The sequence below is a fragment of the Buteo buteo genome, chromosome 8, assembly GCF_964188355.1.
Source record: "Buteo buteo chromosome 8, bButBut1.hap1.1, whole genome shotgun sequence".
Taxonomy (NCBI): Eukaryota; Metazoa; Chordata; class Aves; order Accipitriformes; family Accipitridae; genus Buteo; species Buteo buteo.
Window position 1 is genome coordinate 9097313 of NC_134178.1, and position 17661 is coordinate 9114973.

General features: G+C 41.0%; 1 protein-coding gene across 1 annotated transcript; it reads left to right on the forward strand.

The window, feature by feature from the left end:
* Positions 1-1859: 1859 nt before the first annotated feature.
* ATP6AP2 (ATPase H+ transporting accessory protein 2) lies at positions 1860-15086 on the forward strand. Its single transcript, XM_075033569.1, has 9 exons — positions 1860-2016; positions 4669-4799; positions 7139-7267; positions 9692-9787; positions 9979-10116; positions 10440-10493; positions 11917-12066; positions 13011-13127; positions 13966-15086. The coding sequence occupies exons 1-9, from the start codon at positions 1947-1949 to the stop codon at positions 14158-14160; spliced, it is 1080 nt and encodes a 359-aa protein (XP_074889670.1). The 5' UTR covers positions 1860-1946; the 3' UTR covers positions 14161-15086.
* Positions 15087-17661: the final 2575 nt, after the last annotated feature.

A 17661-nucleotide genomic window follows, 5' to 3' on the forward strand; every position in this document is an offset into this window, starting at 1 on the left:
GCAGTAGCTCCTCTTCATTTACGCAAATTGTCTCACAGACAAGGAATGGACTATTATTGTCACCTGTGAAAATCTGGGTTTAAGTGATTTGCTCATCACCACAGACTATCATGTCGCAGATGCAGGGATATAACTTTACTCTCTTAAATACTATTCAACCATTGTACACACACTTTCATTTTACTACCCACCATTCCCCAACTCATTCACTGATTCTCCTAGACACAATGTTTTTTTGGTACAGAAACATTGCTCAGGCAGATTTTCAAAATATTTCTATAGTTGGCTGGAATTTCTAAATACATAGCAGAATAGCTCTAGTCAGACAGCTGTAGGGCTAGTAACCTCTGGCACTTTAAGCACATAAACACAGTCCTACCATGTGGATGTGACCCAGTTGCTGTGTTCCAGCAAAGCAGACAAAATACTCTCTAGCACTGCTGGATTTCCTGTGAATTTACACACATTGCTTCCTGAAGAATCCCGGACAGAAATGACAGTCTTACTTATAAGATGTTCTCCCCAATGAAATTGAGGTCTTAACCTCCTATACTACATGACAATTCACCTTGAAAGCCCAGTTTTCTCTGTCTCAACTTGCAGAGTCTCATCAAGACCCCTGAGCCTAACAGCGTACAAGACCCCAAGAAATACTCGCAACTTCATCGGTCATGACAATTACAGGAATACTACACATAGACTGAACAGCATGCATGCAGCTGCTTGTTTCTATCGCAAGCAAGAACAGCTGAAGCGAGATGAGCACAGCTGGAGCAGTGAGTGTGTATGTTACTGTAACTGTTCTCAACAACAAACCTTCAGGGAAATAGGCAGGGATTTTCCAAAACACTTCATCTTGGCCCCTCTCCTTCACCAGCTTAATAAACCCTCACCAGCTTAACGAACCCAGTCAAGCCCTTGAAGGCAGCTTCCTCCATAAATACCCAAACCACAAACTATATGGAGGTGCCCAACTCACCAACTCAGCTGCTTTGCTTGCCTTTCAGGGGTGAAGTGCTGAAGCAGGTGACAGGCATAAACGCACAAACTTAAATTTTTTTAAAAATCATGATTTCAAACCCCATTGAAGAGAGAAACGAAAAAGAAAACCAACAACAGCCACCCTTCCCCCCTCAAACAAGTCCCCTCACTAGAGGGAGCAGCCCCCCCTTAACATGGATGCTTGTCCTCCCCTCTGCGCCTCCTCAGGTACACCAGGTGCACTACCAGAGGGGCACAGGGGAAGAACTGGGACACCCAGAACTGTCACTACCGCATCCACCCTGGGCCTGGGCCTGGGCCTGGGCCTACTCTCACAGCCAAGGCCTCGCAGCCAGAGAACCCCGCGCTACACAGGTGCGAAGAAGATGGAGGAGGCGCCCTTGCTCTCTGAATGGTGCACTTCACTGTCAATCAGAGCTCCTTCCCTCCCCCCCGCGCCGAGGCTGCCCGATCCAACCGCACCCCCGTCAAACGCCACCGCGGTCCCACTGGTAAGCGGTGGGAGGGGCAAGGCCCCGATCCCTCGCACTCCGATTGGTCGGACCAGCCGTCAACTCACTCCGACGCGGCTCCGCCTCCTCACTGCTCCCCTCTGAATTTACGGTGCGGAGAGGAAAATGGCGCAGAGGTCTCTCACGATCTCATTGGCCAAGTGGAAACGCCACTCAAGTTAAAGGCTCCGCCCCCCCAGCGGGCCAGCGTCTCAGCTGACCGGTCAGCCCCGTGACAGGGCGGGGGCGGGCTTCACTGGCGACTGGTCAGTTCCGTCAGTCACTCCTGCGGCGTCTCGCCCAGCCGCCCCGAATCTCACCTGCCGATTGGCTGCGGCGGTTGTCCGTCAGCGCTCCCTAGTGGGCGGGGCGCTCGGGGCTCTCTGTCCGACGGTGCGGCCCGGCGTCTTCCCAGCGGCGTCTGGCAGCGCGGCGGCCGGCAGCGCGGCGGACATGGGGCGGCGCGGCGGGGCTCCCTGGGCCCTGGAGGTGGCGGTGCTGGTGACATCGGCTTGTCTCGCCGGTGAGCGAGCGGGGTCGAGCCGGCGTTGGGGGGAGCGCTGGCCTGGCCAGCTTGGGCGGGGAGGGCTGCGTCGCCGCTGCGGAGGGACGCGGCGGGGGAAGGGGAGGCCGCTCGCCTCAGCGACCCCGGCCGCGGCGGTGGGAGAGGGGCGCGCGAGCGACTGGGGGGGGGGCGGGGGGAGAGGAGGGAGGAGCGCGAGCCTGGCGGGGCGGGAGTGGGGGGGGGTGTGTGTGTGTGTGACGCGCGCGGCCCTGGTGGGCGCGCTGTGGCGCCTGGGGCACCCTCGGAGGGCGAGCCCCGACCCCCCGCAGGTAGCCCCGGGGCTTCTACCGCCCCTCTGCGGGCCCACCAGCTTCAGGAGCGAGAGGGGGGAGCGGAGGGCAGCCCCCCCGACCCCCCCACGGCCGCTCCTCTGGAGACGGTGCTGGGAGACTGCCCTCTCCCTTCCCAGCACGGGGCTCTGTGGAGCCCTTCGGGGCTTCCTTGCCTCGTACGAAATCTTCGTGTTTTGCCGAGCTGCTTTTGTGATCGTTGTGAGTCAGGCTTGTGATCCGCGCTTCAGGCTTCCAGGCCCCATAAATAGTTTTCGCTCATTGTACCTTCGTTCTTCAGTCCAGGCTCACAGAGGCTTTTGAGGGCCGAAGTTCTACTGAGGTATAACTTCGGTAAGGTAGAAGTTGGATTAAGTTTTCCGTAGGTGGGTGGATAGCAGTATGCAGGATTAATTGCATCTCAGAATTTATTCTCTAGACTTCACTGCGCATGTGGCCTAGTGTGGTCAAGCAGTTACAGGGGTGTTGTGGTTGAGCAATTATAGTGTGTCTGAGGAAAACGCTTGTGTTCCCAAGTTCAAATTCAGTTCTAATCATTGAGATCTCGAACAAGTCTAGCACGGTAAATTTCCTTGAAAAGGATAGTGCCCTAATTTTATCCACTGAGGCAATCTTGTCCTAAGTAAGCCAACTTGTCCTAAATAACATGTGTGACTGTCTTACAGCCTTGTGGAGAGCAACATGTGAAATCCTACAGACCGAGCAAAACTATTTGTAGCAATTTTGTAAATTCCTTCTTAAACAAATTGGTCTAGAAACACTGTCCTTCAAAATGCGGGTTGATACGCCATTAAAAGTGATAGCAGGTCATCCAATGAACACATATCAATTTAAAACAAAAAACGCTTGAATCTACTCCATATACCTCTGTTGGTTTGGCCTGTGTCCTTCCTTTTGCCACCCTTCCTGAACCTGCATCACAGTACTTTGTTCCTTTAGTATGTTTATCGTAACACAGCTCAGATTTACTGTCAACATTTGTATGCATGATCATGACCCAGGCTTTAAAACAGCATCTTCAAGGTCACATTGGTTAAATTAATGTTAAGGAAGATTATAACTGCACAACACATCAGTTTACTATTGCATTATTTTTGTAAATAGCCTTTAGATTTGCAGATGCCCTGGAAAACTCTTGTATGTAGCTGCTTGGATTGGTAGCTAATTTTCAGTGATCGTATGAGTAAATACTAGTATTTTCTTTAGACTGTTATCTTATTCGTGTAATTTTGAAGTATGCAGTCAGACTGATTGTATAACTAGAACTTCAGCTTAGATGGGCTGCAGATATTTATTGCTCTCTTACTTGATTTTCTCAAGTCTTGTGTCACATTAATTTTCTGTTAGAAACCTACACAAATTGCTCATTGGGGGGATACACCTGAAATTTTGCTTTGTGCATGTTATTGCTTATATACACCAAATACGTTTTAAAATTTATTTAGATAAATGTTTGTGTACGCAGCATTGCAGTTATGCTTAAGTGACTTTAAAATAGGAAGCTAGGTTGAAATAAGCCTCTCTGTTATTTCTGTGGAGTCCTTTCTGACTTTATTACACAGTAAATTACTGTCATCGTAATACAGATTAGAAATGTGCTTTTAGTCAACTTTGCTGTTCAAGGTAATGGCAAAGAGAGTGAAGGGGGATCTCAAATAAGTGAAAACCCAACATGAGAAGTACTGCAGACCGTGGCTTCACACAGTCAGCTTAGGTCCAGTACCGCATCCAAGGAAGAAAAACATCTCACAACGTCATGTGGTTGGGAAGGCAGAGCAGAGACATCGGAGCTGTTCTGCAGAAGCCAGGTTGTTCCTGGCAGTGCTCTGTTTAAGCCAGCACTGACAAACTGCTGATCCTCCTGGCTCTGGGTTCAGTGGCTCAGGCTGTTGTCTGCATTAAAAGAGGTGTTATGCCAAGCAGTCCTGGAAGCAAACAGAGCCGTGTTGGTGCATAGCTGCTTGTGGGCTAACAGGATTTTGGAGTCTGCTTGGCTCTACTGAGAGTTAGCTTTACCATATCTGAACTGTAACGCTGCTCACAACCTGCTAATGAGTACACAGAAGTGTACTGTGCTGTGGCTCGAATAATTGTCCTGTTTTCATTAATGTGGATTCGTCTGTCCTTAATTATTGCTGTATAGAAACCTTACTTTGTATTCCAGAGCATTAAAACGATCAGTTCTCATCACTTGCGTTACATAAACTGATAGGTGTGAGAGGGAAGAAGGAGGAATGAAAGCTCTAATATGTTCTTTTTCTCTATTATGTAAGGGAAAGATTGCAAGACATCTGACAGCTTTTTATGTTTGTTTTTTTAGGTGTATGCGGTGATGAATTTAGTGTCTTACGATCACCTCAGTCAGTTGTTTTTCGAGATGGAAGTTGGCCCATTCCTGGCGAGCGGATCCCAGATGTAGCTGCGTTATCCATGGGCTTTTCTGTTGAAGATGTATGTTTCAGGTCTTGATTTTGAAATGCCTCTAAAACTACAGACCTGCTCACTTAACATGCAAATCTTCCTGTCATGTGCTGGAATATATAAAATATCATCCTGTTTGTCTTGAGGAATGCGTGACTTGTCAGAGTGTGGTTTCTAAGCATAGACCTGTATCAGTCATATGAGCAGCAAAAGGCTGTGCTAGCTGGCTAATTTGAATCATCATCTATAGAAGGAAGCAAGCCTGCAGAGTCTTTACAGTGCTGTTCTTCAGTTCCTCTGAGACCCAACTACATGCTGTATACCCCCATCCATGGTCATGTACTGAGGATCTGTGGAAACCACTGTCATGTCTTGTCTATGAGCTATCTGTAGGGCTCTGCTCTTGGGTACTCTGAAGATTGTGAGAAATGCCTTGACTAGGCAGGCATTTTGTCAGGTCAGCAAGCTTGTCTGCTGAGCATAGTTAATAAGAACAAGTAGATAGGATAGTAATCCAAAGACTTGAAAACCTAATTTGTGGTAGTGTTCTCCCAAATTAGGTTTTTGAATATAGCTTTAGTGGTGTTTAAAGTGGGGCACATGAGTAGGAGCCCTTGGACTGATTCCATCTTGCTTACTGAATTTTTTGCTGGCCTTCAGCAGGGATGAGTGGCTGTTGAAGCAGTACATGAAAGTGTAATAGCCAGGCGTCTCTAGTAGTGTCTGTGTGTGGCCAGATACTCAAAGCTAAAAGCTGTGATATTCTCACAATGCTGGTGAGGAAGGCTGGTTCCCATTTCTTCCATACTGGAGCTAGGCAAGAGGTCTGGTAAGTCTGGTTTGAATGCAGGTCTGTTTAGCCTGTGTTTTGGAATTTGTCTGAAAATATCTTGCTGTCAATTAATTATGCTTTGTTGTCATTGAACTAGTAACAAACTCTTATGAGTAGTATTCCTAAGAAGTATATTTTGATTATTTTATCAAGAAAAAAATGATACATCACATGGTATTGTATGCATTGCATGTGAAGACACACAGCAAAACAGTGGGGTTTGGCCCATTTTGAACACTTGACTTTTTGCATACTGGTCATCCAGCTCTATAACGTGGTTATCATAGAAAAAAAGTCTTTCAGTGCTTACTCTTTGCCTTTGCCACTGCTTGGAATTCATTTGCTGTGATGGGTCTGTAGCACCCTTTAGAAATAGTTCTCTATTAGTATTATTTCAAATCCTAGAAGCAGGCAGGGAAGGAAGTATTTAAATTACTCTATTCAGTTAAACCCTGAAACTGAAAGTTATCAGCATTGTCACTAAGGCAGAGATCACTGTGTAGGCAGCTTCCAACCCTGGTATGGAGAATACTGCAGGGCCCGAACACTCATTTTGCAGTTTACATCAAGGCTGTAGTCTAGGAACATAAACTGACAGTGCAGTAGGTGCACTGTAGGGAATTTAGAATTCTTATGCATTACTACACTGGGGATTCTCAAAAACATTCCTCCCCTGTTAAGGCAAGATAAAACTGAACCCCTTTCTTGTCCCTGATGATGCTTTAAAAGGTTTTTCTTCTGTTTCTTTGAGGTGATACAGATCATAATGTCAATGACATTTAATTCTAAAATCCAAATAAATTGGTTGGTTTCATAAAACTTAAACAAGCAGTTTTGTCTTTTACACAAATGGAGAAAACTGTTTGAATTCATTCCAAATAGATGAATTTGTATTTTGTGCCTGAATAAACTGGCCAGGTAGCCTTCACTGTGCTCTTACCAATACATAACTGTAGTAAGCTACTAAGGAATCTTTTTATGTTTCTGTGCAAATTTGCAAGTTTAGATTAGTATTAGTTGGTATGATTGACACCCACCTCCCTTTTTTCCCCCTGTTTCTTTCTGGTACTGAAAATATCAAGATGCTAGTGTTTTAATATGCCTAAACCTGTTTCTGTGGTGTTTTGCAAAAGGGTTTGTTTTTGTGGGCTTTTTTTGTTTTTTGTTTTTTTTTTTTTTTATTTTGGTTGGTTTTTTTTTTGTTTTAAATTCAGCCTTCACTTGTTAAATACAGACTATGATATTTCTAATTTAATTATGGGAAATAACTCTTGATATATCCAATATGTATAATGCTTTCTCAGTGTAGACTTTGCTATGAAGTTACTGGCAGCTTTTAAACTAACAGTTTCTTCATGGTTAACTTAGACAGCATTATTCAAGATGAAAACAGTCTAGTGTTAACTTACTTCCCCATGAAATTTCCAATAGGCTGTCCTGCACAGAGATATTTAACAAGTTATTTTGCTGTAGTGGTTGGGGAGGTCTCCTCTCTTTCTCCTTGTGAAATACAACGTTTTTTACTATTTTGTAATAGGACCTTTCCTGGCCTGGGCTTGCAGTGGGTGATCTGTTTCACAGACCACGAGCTACTGTGCTGGTAACAGTGAAAGGAGTAGACAAGCTGACGCTGCCTGTGAAAAGGATTTCTTACCCTATTGAGAATGTGAGTATCCACGTTTGGAACTGTCACACGATTTCTGTGACTCTTGTGATCTAATGAGAAGTACATGACTGTCTGCTGTAGTTCTTTATGTTGACTTATTTCTTACTTCACTTGTAGTTCACATACCCCCCTAGAATGGTGGATCAGGCTGTATAGATAAATAATCCACTCGGACTCCTGTACCTTTAGGTAAGGTACAGAGGTAAGAGGCCTTTAAGATTACGCAGGGCCTCCTGTGTTGAGTTCAGTAACTTGTTTGCCCAAAGTGTGTTCTCCTTGAAAGGCATCGAGTTTTAATATGTTTGTACCAAGAGGCAGAGAGTCTACCGCTTCCCATGTTAACATATTGATTCATAGTCAGAATCATTAACTTTTACTTTTTTTGCTTCAGCTGAGTGTGCGTGATAACGTTTTATATGACGTTGATTCTTTGATGTACTGTATGGCCCTCTAAGCAGTCTTGTGAGTGTTCCTCAAGTACTTGACTGTGAAGTACAGCACTTTGAGACAATAATTTGATTATACTATATCAAAAAGAAAACAACAAACAACATTACATTTGCCTGTCACTGTCTGTCTTCGCTGAGACTCTTTTCTCACACTTGTCACAGCATCATAGAATGATTTAGGTTGAAAGGGACCTCTTGAAATCGTCTAGTTCAACCCCCTGATCAAGCAGGGTCAGCTAGAGCAGGTTGTCCAGAACTATGTCCAGTTGCGTTTTGAGTATCTCCACAGATGGGAGACTCCACAATCTGTTCGAGCAACGTGTGCCAGTATCTGACCACCCTTACAGTAAAAACCTGTTTTCTTGTATTCAGATAGAATTTCTTGTTTTTAAATTTATGCCCATTGCCTCTTCTCCTGTCATATGATTTTGTCCACACATATCTTAACAGGAACATAGTAACTTACACAATATTGGTAGCTGTACAGTGTCTACTCATTGCTCATTTATAATACATTGTCTGCTTTAATCCATTTTGCTGCAGTATTGGACCAGTTCTTCATGTTGAGCTGTTGTTTTTCAGGTTATTTCTAGTTAGTTAATTCAGCTTCTGCCTCTCTTGGAAAACTTTGTTTTGCACCAGTTTACCATGCATTTTGTCTCTGTGTGACTGCTGTGCTCCTATTAAGAATTATTATTTATCATTTTATTATTTCAGTCAAACTGTGGCATCATCAGTGACAATGTTGAATAGTGTTTTGTTTAATATTGACACCCTATTGCACACCCCAAGATGAGGTGATAATTTCCCTAGGAAATTACTTTTGCAGCTATCAGGCAGTCTTTTAGTCTATTTTAGATATTAGCGTTTAATTGGAATGTTATGTGGCTTTATATTGAACTCGGGTCAAATTCAGCTTAACACAGATCTGCTTTCACATCAGCTTTCAAGCGCAACTCACTAGGTCAGGCACAGTTACATGTTGGCAATTGCTGAAATGGTATCTGGACCAAAACTGATTTAGGATTGTCTGCACCTGACCGCGTAGGCATTGCTAATTTGCGGAAACCTTAAATATACTTGAAGTCTTCAGTCGTATTTGCACTTGTAACTTTGATAAAGTTCTGATGTGTACATAATGCATATTTTCTTTATTTCCCATTAATAGGAATTAATATTCCTAAGTTTTAATTGTTTCAGTTAACTGCTGCCATGTCTTCAGATGAGCTGCCCCAAATGTATGCTGGCAAAGTACTGGTTCTCTGATATTCAAAAATAGTTTCAAATGATCATCACCAAGTCCATGTTCGGGACTGCTGGGTACAAATTATCCTAGTTTACAGACTTACTAAAATTTATTAGAAAAAATATTTTTATGCTCTTTAACTGGTGAATGGAAATGAGCCATTCTACTTCTGTTTAGATGAAACCCAGAAGTAAGTGTTTAGAAAAACTAACAGTTTTATTAGCTTGCCAGTAATGGCACTATACTGTGCTAGGATTTCTTTTATTCTTAGCAATTTTTTATATGGCTCCTTTCTTTAGTGTTTTAGCAGTTGGTCTTTCTGATGGTATATTTTCATTCATCAGTTTTCTGTGGTTCATAACTTTGCATTTGGACTAAGATTGGTTTTCCCTTTTGTATTGCTTCTGTATTTGTTGGTCTTGCTTTACTGATAAACAAGGCTATACTCTTAGCTTAAGTAAGCCTCTTAATTACACAGTCATGGCCCCTTGGAGTTCTTAAAAAATATATTGTGTCTGCCATATATACAAATAAATTGTCTGTTCATAGATACACAGTTGATGTTTTGTTTTGCACATTGGCTCCTATTGTTATCACTTTCAAAATATACTCTTTGCTCAGAAAGGAGTTGTCCTGTTTTTGCAGACTTCTGTAGTTAAGCAAGTTATCTCCTCTTACATTGTTGGGCCACATTTTACCCAAAAAAACTAACTAGACTTTGTCTTCCAGGCTGTTCCTTTCAGTCTTGACAGTGTTGCAAACGCTATTCATACTTTGTTCTCTGAGGAAACTCCTGTGGTCTTGCAGCTGGCCCCCAGTGAGGAAGTGAGTATTGCTTCACTTCTGATTCCAGATGTTGTAAGTAGTAAACATCTTTCCACTTGTGTGGCTGGAGCAAACCCAATTGATTATATGAAATATTTTGCATTGGAGAGAGATTGCAAGTATGACTGATTATTAATGTGTGACTGGAAAAACTAACCTCTGTTGTTATTAAACAATGTTTATTCCTGCAGAGAGTGTACATGGTGGGCAAGGCAAACTCCGTATTTGAAGATCTTTCCGTCACGCTGCGCCAACTGCGAAACCGCTTATTCCAGGACAACTCTATTCTCAGCTCCCTTCCTCTCAACTCCCTCAGCAGAAACAATGAGGTAAAAAACTTTAATCAGTGGGAACTTTTGTGTTTTTTTTCTAGTATTCTTAGCTTGTGCTTTTCCTTTTTTCTTTCTTCTTTTTTTTTTTTTCCCCGGCTTTGCCTAAGAGAGCCCACTCTAATTTTTTCTAACTGAATTTTAAGAATTAAGTTTTTTTGTAAGTAACTTTATTGAAAGAGTAATTTCCTCCTAGCATGTTCTGATGCTGTAACAGACATAACCTGTTATAAAATACTGAGACTTGCAACAAAATGAGACTTCCCTAACTTTGGTTTCATCAAAGGAAATACTTGTCTCTTTCTTTCTGCCTCTTCCTCCAGGTTGACTTGCTTTTTCTGTCAGAACTACAAGTCCTGCATGATATTGCAAGCCTGGTAAGGTTTTTTTGAAACACTTTCCCCATCTTATGTCACAAACTTCAGACATCTCATTTAAAGGTAGAGAAGCTGTAGCCAGGATACTTGGCAGTCAGTGATAGATATTCAAGTGTGTCATCAGTTGGTTGCATCAGTTTAAATAGTGCATTCTCAGGTTATTTGTATCAGCCCTGTCACTGGCAGAAGAAAATGAGAACCTTAATCATCTGTAGTTTCTTTTGTATTGTGTTTGGTGAGAACGGGGAATTCTGAGCTGTTATTTCTCCATACCCAAAGACACAGGAAGTACTCAATGAAGAATTTGCCAGGGCTTTCCTTGTTTTCTTACTTGAGAAGTATAATGGTACTTAAGAACATGTTCTTTGCCCTGTCCACCATTTTACTTCAAAATATCACTGTAACATTTTAACTGAAAAGACTGGAGTGACTTTTGTAGCGTGAATAGTAATGGTGATAGAAATGTTTCAGTGGAAGAGTGAGTTTTTAACTCTTAATGATCTCTTTACTAAGAAGCTACTGTGTTGTTGCTGTGGTTTAGTGTTTGTTTTGGGTTTTGGTGGTTTTTTTTGTTTGGTGTTTTTTTGTGGGTTTTTGGGGGTTTTTTTTGTGTTTTTTTTTTTTTTTTTGTCCTTTATGCTGCAGCCCTCAGCTACTTAAAGTAAAAGATACAGTCATGAAAAGCTTGGAAATTCACATTAGATGAAGGGCTGGTGGAGAGAAATGGGAGTCTTGAGAAGAGGAGGTAGAACAACTTGTTTTTGTCTTGCAGACTAGAAGTGCTGTAGTTAAAGTAGATGGGAAGATAGGAACAGATTAACTTCCTTGCTTTCGGAGACTGTTCTCTTATGCAGGCAAATGTCAGTACTGCAGCTTCACACCTGCAGAAGTGCAAGAATATCGTTACTCTCCTTTGAGATAATATGGATTATGTTGGTTGGATTTTATGACAATGGGATGATACTCCTTAAGTAAACTACTTCTGTACATGAGCAACCTACTTAGTTTTGTAAGGGCCAGCTTCAGCAGAGGGAATAGTAGTATCCAAGTATTGTAGTTTGTGTTTGGGGTTTTTTTTTTTTTCCAAGCTTTATTTTTATGGCAGTCACAGAACAAGGATTCTGATGTGAATAAGTATAATGTTTCTTTACTTTAGTAGAGTTCTATACTACAAGTATATAACCTCATGTTAGGATTAGATGCTACATGATGATCATCTGCTTTCTTCTGTAGAGTAAGGAAAGAAACAATTGTGGACATCTTCTAGTTAAGTTGGCAAGAAATTCCACTTCCTAGTCAATATGGAATATGACTGTGGAAAGTGAGGCTGGAATAGTCCCAGCAAACTGATTTTTGTGAAATGTGTTTTTAAAGTAACCTGTGTGTGAATTAATTTCTTTCTGCCCTCAATGGTGTGCCAAAGCTGTCTCGACACAAGCACTTAGCCAAAGATCACTCTCCAGACCTGTATTCTCTGGAACTGGCTGGTTTGGAAGAGGTTGGAAAACGATATGGGGAAGACTCACAGCAGTTCAAGGATGCTTCTCAAATTCTTGTAGACTCTTTGCAAAAGGTATACTTTCTACCTAATGAACAAAAACCACAGGAATACTAAGGAAATAATTTTTTCTATTAATTACAAGGGAGTTAGTTTATTGACTATCTGCTGCTTTGAATTGTCACTTCATTAGTGATGGCTTGCCTGATGCTTGTTTTTGTTGTTTGGTTTTTAAAATGCAGTTGTTCAGTTGTAAAATCGAATGTTACAATTTGTCACTCTGGAAAGTGTTGACATGATTCTACAATGTGTGAGATATTTTGCGTGAAGGAGTAGGAATATATTGAAGCCATATATCAACATGACTCGATATGTTTGTTTTTCTGAAATAAATATCTTGTATTTAAAGCCACCAGTATGTCTCACAAAAACTGGCTCTCAGAAATGTGGAAATATCTTTATCCCATGGGATACAGTGGTCAGTTTCCCCTTGCCCACAAAGCTGTTTTTCCAAGACTCTAAAATAACTGCTGTTCATCTATCAATGTGCTCAAGAAAGTAATTCTTTAGCAGGTCTTATGTAATCATTCGATAAAATCTTTATTAAGACCAGTCGCTTTTGAGAGTTTCAAAAGCATGATGGAAAAGTGTAAAAGCATTAATTTCCCAGTGGAAGGTTGAGAACCTAACTATTTCGTTGAAACTGACAGACATACAATTGGGAAACTATATGGCAGTGGGCCTTCTTGTAAAAGGGATGAAAGAACAAGTTTCAGCCCAGAAAGCAGTCATAAGCTGCAGTCTGCTGAACAGTGCTTGAGGGGTTTTAAAGAGATGTTGTAGACCAGGTGAAAGTTGGCACTTTCTTATTGGAATTCTAAAATAGTTTAAACTTTTACAACTTTCCATAATTATTCCTGAAGGTGACATCTTATGGTTTAGTACAACTTGCTAACAAAACTCTGCCTAATTCCTGGCTACAGTGTAGGTTTTAAATTAAATCACTTTTGTTTTTCCAGTTTGCAGATGAGATGTTTAATCTGTATAGCGGGAATGCAGTAGTAGAAGTGGTAGCCGTAAAGACATTTAATTCTCCCCTCACGAGGAAGACTCGCTCCATTCTCCAGTCTACACAGGTAGTAGATGCACATTTTTCTGTATCTCATTTACTAAAAGTGATCCAAACTGCATTACTTCTTCACTTGAGCGTAACATTTTTAAGGACTAGAATATATGTTTTAGGCATGGGTGCGAAGAGGTTGGCTTACCTGTCTTGATCTTCACTTAATGATACAGTAATTTAGGTTGAAGAGGGCCTCTGGGGGTCACCTAGTCCAACATACTGCTCAAAGCAGGATTAGTTTAGTAGCTAGATCAGGCTGCTCAGGTTCTTGTCCATACAAGTTCTTTAAAAGTCCATGGCTGGAAGTCTCACAGCCTGTTCCAAAGTGTTAACCACTTTCACTGTGAAAACTTTTTCCCATATGTCTTGTTAGAATTTGCATTTCTGCCATTTTCTCCCCAGTACAGTAGTGCATGGGAGTCCTGCCTCCCGGGTGGGGAAAAAATTGTTTTTCTTGACTTGCTGCCTACAGTCCAGACGCAGCCCAGGATGCAGTTGCCCTGCATCATTGCAGGGGCACACTGCTGACTCCTGTTCAGTGTGTCCACCAGGACCTCCAGGTCCCTCAGCAGAGCTGCTGCCCAGCCGGTCAGTCCACAGCCTGTGCTGTCACATGGGGTTATTCTGTCCCAGGTGCAGGGCTTTGAGTTTCATAAGGTTCCTGTCAGCCCATTCCTTTGGATTCCATGAATGTCAGTCACATAATCTCTTTTGCATTTTGTGCACTAGCATCAGAATTGTCTAGACAAAAATGCATCTCAGCTGTTCAGATTGCTCAGATTTTTGATGTAGTCAGAATGTGTTTTGTATGCAAGCTAACTTTAAAGTAATACGCATTTTCTTTATTACAGAGCGAAACAGAAAATCCATATAACCTTGCCTATCCATATAACTACAACTACTCTGTAATCTTCAACATTATTCTGTGGATGATGATAGGTCTTGCTTTAGCTGTGATAGTTATCTCCTACAACCTCTGGAACATGGATCCTGGGTATGACAGCATTATTTATAGGATGACGAATCAGAAGATAAGAATGGATTAAACTGCACTGTATTTCAGTGCAAGGAAATGATGAAGAGTAAGGTCTCCTTTAAACTGTGTGGAAAACAAATATTCTGCCATGGTTAATTGTGGAATTTTTTAAAAGGTGTATTTATTTCTAAGTTGTGGGTTTTTTTTTTTTTCCCCTCTCAAGCCTATTTTAAATGTTAGTAGTAGCACCAGAAGGGATTTAGAAATTGAAATCTGCTTGTTTAAAAAAAACCCAAAACAAAAAAAACCAAAAACAAAACAATCCCGAAAGTAAATGTTATCAAAGTAACATCATTCCATTTTTTTATCATGTAACATGAGTTTTTGAAATGCCCTATACTGCCTGTGACTATGTGCAAAACAGATAAATTGAAATTATGATAGCAACATGTTGTTTGAAACTTTTACACTGGAAGATTAGAAATTATAGCTAAATTGTTGTGTTGTATATTATGAACCAGTTGTAAATGTTTGATGTAAATATTTATAATGGCTATATGTAACTTCAGAGAGGATAGTAATTATTCTTTAGTAAAATACTAAATATAGAAATATTTCTACAAGACTGTGATTCTAGTGGCACAAATTGCATTTTGATCTCATGTTGATGGCTCAGAAGTGAGCTGTAGACAGAAGGATCTTTTACCTAGAACTTTACTGATTTGGAGGTAAATAACACTAGTGTGGCTGGTCTATACAGTGGAGAGTCTGTAAATACTGAAGTAGCACCAGTCTGATCATGGTCTAACGTCACATACAGTTGAAAGTTCCTAGTATGATGCTTCATATTCCTTCCATTTGTGTTGATGTTATTATAAAAACCTAAATCACTTCTTTTTGATGATAAGAGTGGACCAACACTTGATTTAAGTATACCTGGATTACAGTCCTGCTTCAACCATTCAATAAAACAAAGAACAGTGGTTCTTGAATGGATTTATTCTTTGTGGCTTCGTAGGTCTGGCTGCTTCTATTTAGTATTAGCTCAGCTGAACAGAGTGGGTGCTGGCAGCCTTCTATATGTGACAGTGGGCCTAAGTCTGTTGCAGTTTAGTTTTAACTGTCTTTTGAAAGCAGATGTTGGAAGATCACCTTGTATGGATTGATTTTCCTAAACCAAATAGCAAGCCTTGTTAAAACAAGTGGTTAATCTCTGGCTTGAATCTTTTTTAGAACTACCTACTTTTTAGAAACTCATTTGCTCTTGTGGTGAAAGGAATTCTTCCAGACTACAGCAATGTGAATGAAAACTACTTTTTTCATCTCGTCGTCCTCTAATGTGCTTAACTTTCCCCGCTGTTAGGAGATATTTTTTCCACTTGCAGAAAAGATCTGCTCATTGAATTAATTTGTCTTGTTTACTGCAAATGTCAGATTTGGAGGGGCTGAAGTTGTTCGTGACTTGGAGATCCCGGGCATTGCTTCATGTTGAATTGAGTAACATGCTGCAGCTTTGCCTAAGTCCAGAAAATCCAGTTTAGTATATGTTACAGTCATTTAAAATTACTTTTAATGGCACTTAAAGTTAATCTGGGTGATTAAGATGAATAGATAGAAAGGGAGAGTTGCACTGCCAGTTTCTCTGACAAGAATATGTAGTCTAATTATTGAACATTCTGTAACACACTTGCAGTGTTTTGATGAGAATCAAATCCCTCTGATGAAGCTGTACAACTCTATTATGCAAACAATTAAAATACAGCTGTAGCATCCTGTTTGATAGGCATGAACCCTAATGTTGTAAGTAAACTGTTACGTGATAGTCTATATGTTTTAAATTTCTTTGACTGTTTTGCGATCACTTTATATGGAAGGCAGTACCCCAGAACTTCAGCAGGAAGCATGATCTACAGTAAGAAAGGGCGTAGTACATTAATAGTAGAATCTTTACAACTAAACTACACCTTAGAAAAATTATGTATGTGGCAGGAAGAAGAATGACCACTGTCAGGTTACTGTCAGATTGCAGGGACCAGTTTGCAGTGAAAGGTTAACAAACACAAAGGTAAGGCAAAGGTAAATGCTCTGGGAATATTTAGAAGTTTGCATTGTTTTCAGCTGTCTTGGACATAAAGCAGTTGAAATAGAGTAAGCCACTTTATGGGATTCTGCTTGTTCTAAACAATACTAAGAGGTTTAGAATGTTAAAATACTCCTTAAAAAAACAATGCTGCAATAGGTTCCCTGATATTTCAAATCACTCTCTGAAATTTCTGATTACCGATTTACAGTTGTTAAGTCTTTTTATATTAATTTCCTTATTTCTTAAGGAGATGCTTAAGCTCCATTTCTGAGACTTGTTGCATGAATTTTCTGGTCAATTGCAACATCTTTGCTACAACATACAGTGATCATGAAGTGTGCTAAGGTGTCTCTATGTACTGTTAGAAATGAGGAGCTCAGCTCTGCCACAAGAGTAAAGCTGCCATAATTAATTTAAAGTAAATGGGAAGCATTAATGTGACAGACTTTTTCTGAAGAACCTCTCGGAGAGGTTCTGTCATATGGAAGAACAATATATCTGGGGTAAAAATATACTACACTGTGATTCTAATAGGCCAAGCACTGTAGTAATAGAAAGTTTGAGAGGGCTCACCTCCTTTTATCAGCAATAGGTAACTCAAGTTGCAGCTTTGTGGAGAGTATTTCAGTAAGGCCTTTTAAGGAGGGAAAAAAAAGAAAAAGGATAAAACATGTTGCAGATCTACTGTCTAGTACTAGGACTCCCAATGCTTTTGCAAGATTAGGCTGTGTGGGCTGTGGGTTCTTCATTTTGAACCAAGTGAAAATTAGTCGTGCTGTAGACTTTTTGGTGAGGATTTACTTCAGTTTGAGCTTCTTACTGGTCTGTATTGAATTAGCGCATTCCTAGTTTACTTAATTCAGAGGTTTAATCAGATTAGTAGTCTACTTCAGATACTGGTGCAGAGTTTCACAGGAGCTAGTTGTTTAAAGTGACTCTATAATTAATTGTAAGTCTTTAATGTCTGCATGCCAAGTATACCTAGGTAGCTATATTGTAATCAGTCTGAAGTTGGCAGTATGGAGTTTGTTTAAATGCAGGACCTGCTGTTGAGCTGGTCATCCTGTCAGCTCTGTTCCAGCTGCTTGCTGCTACTGTAGGCTCTAATTTTAGTTTTTAAAGCTAGTCTTAGACTAATTTGAAGGGCACGTTTGAGTTCCCACTCCTTGTGTTAGTACCATGTTTGTTCATTCTCATGGCTGCAGCCCCTCAGCTGGTACTGAAGGTGCTTTTGAGTACTCTAATGTGCGCTATTTCTTAAATACCAGTTGCTTTGTGCAGCCCAAGCTACTTTTTGAACCACTCTAAAGCCACTGTGCCTTAATTTGAGCTAGGTAAGCAAGACACATATTGTAACAGTAGTAGTGGTCCTTAACTGCTAATCATACAGGCAATTACAGTGCTCATCTCTGAGCCAGGAATAGCCTTTTCGTACTTGGAATTCAGTTAATTAGAATGAAAGTGCTGTCAACACCATGAGACCTGCTA

Coding starts and splice junctions, on each gene's coding strand:
- ATP6AP2 (XM_075033569.1), top strand. CDS start 1,947: ATGGGGCGGCGCGGCGGGGCTCCCTGGGCCCTGGAGGTGGCGGTGCTG. Junction 2,017..4,668: donor GACATCGGCTTGTCTCGCCG/GTGAGCGAGCGG, acceptor TTGTTTTTTTAG/GTGTATGCGGTGATGAATTT. Junction 12,067..13,010: donor TTGTAGACTCTTTGCAAAAG/GTATACTTTCTA, acceptor TTGTTTTTCCAG/TTTGCAGATGAGATGTTTAA.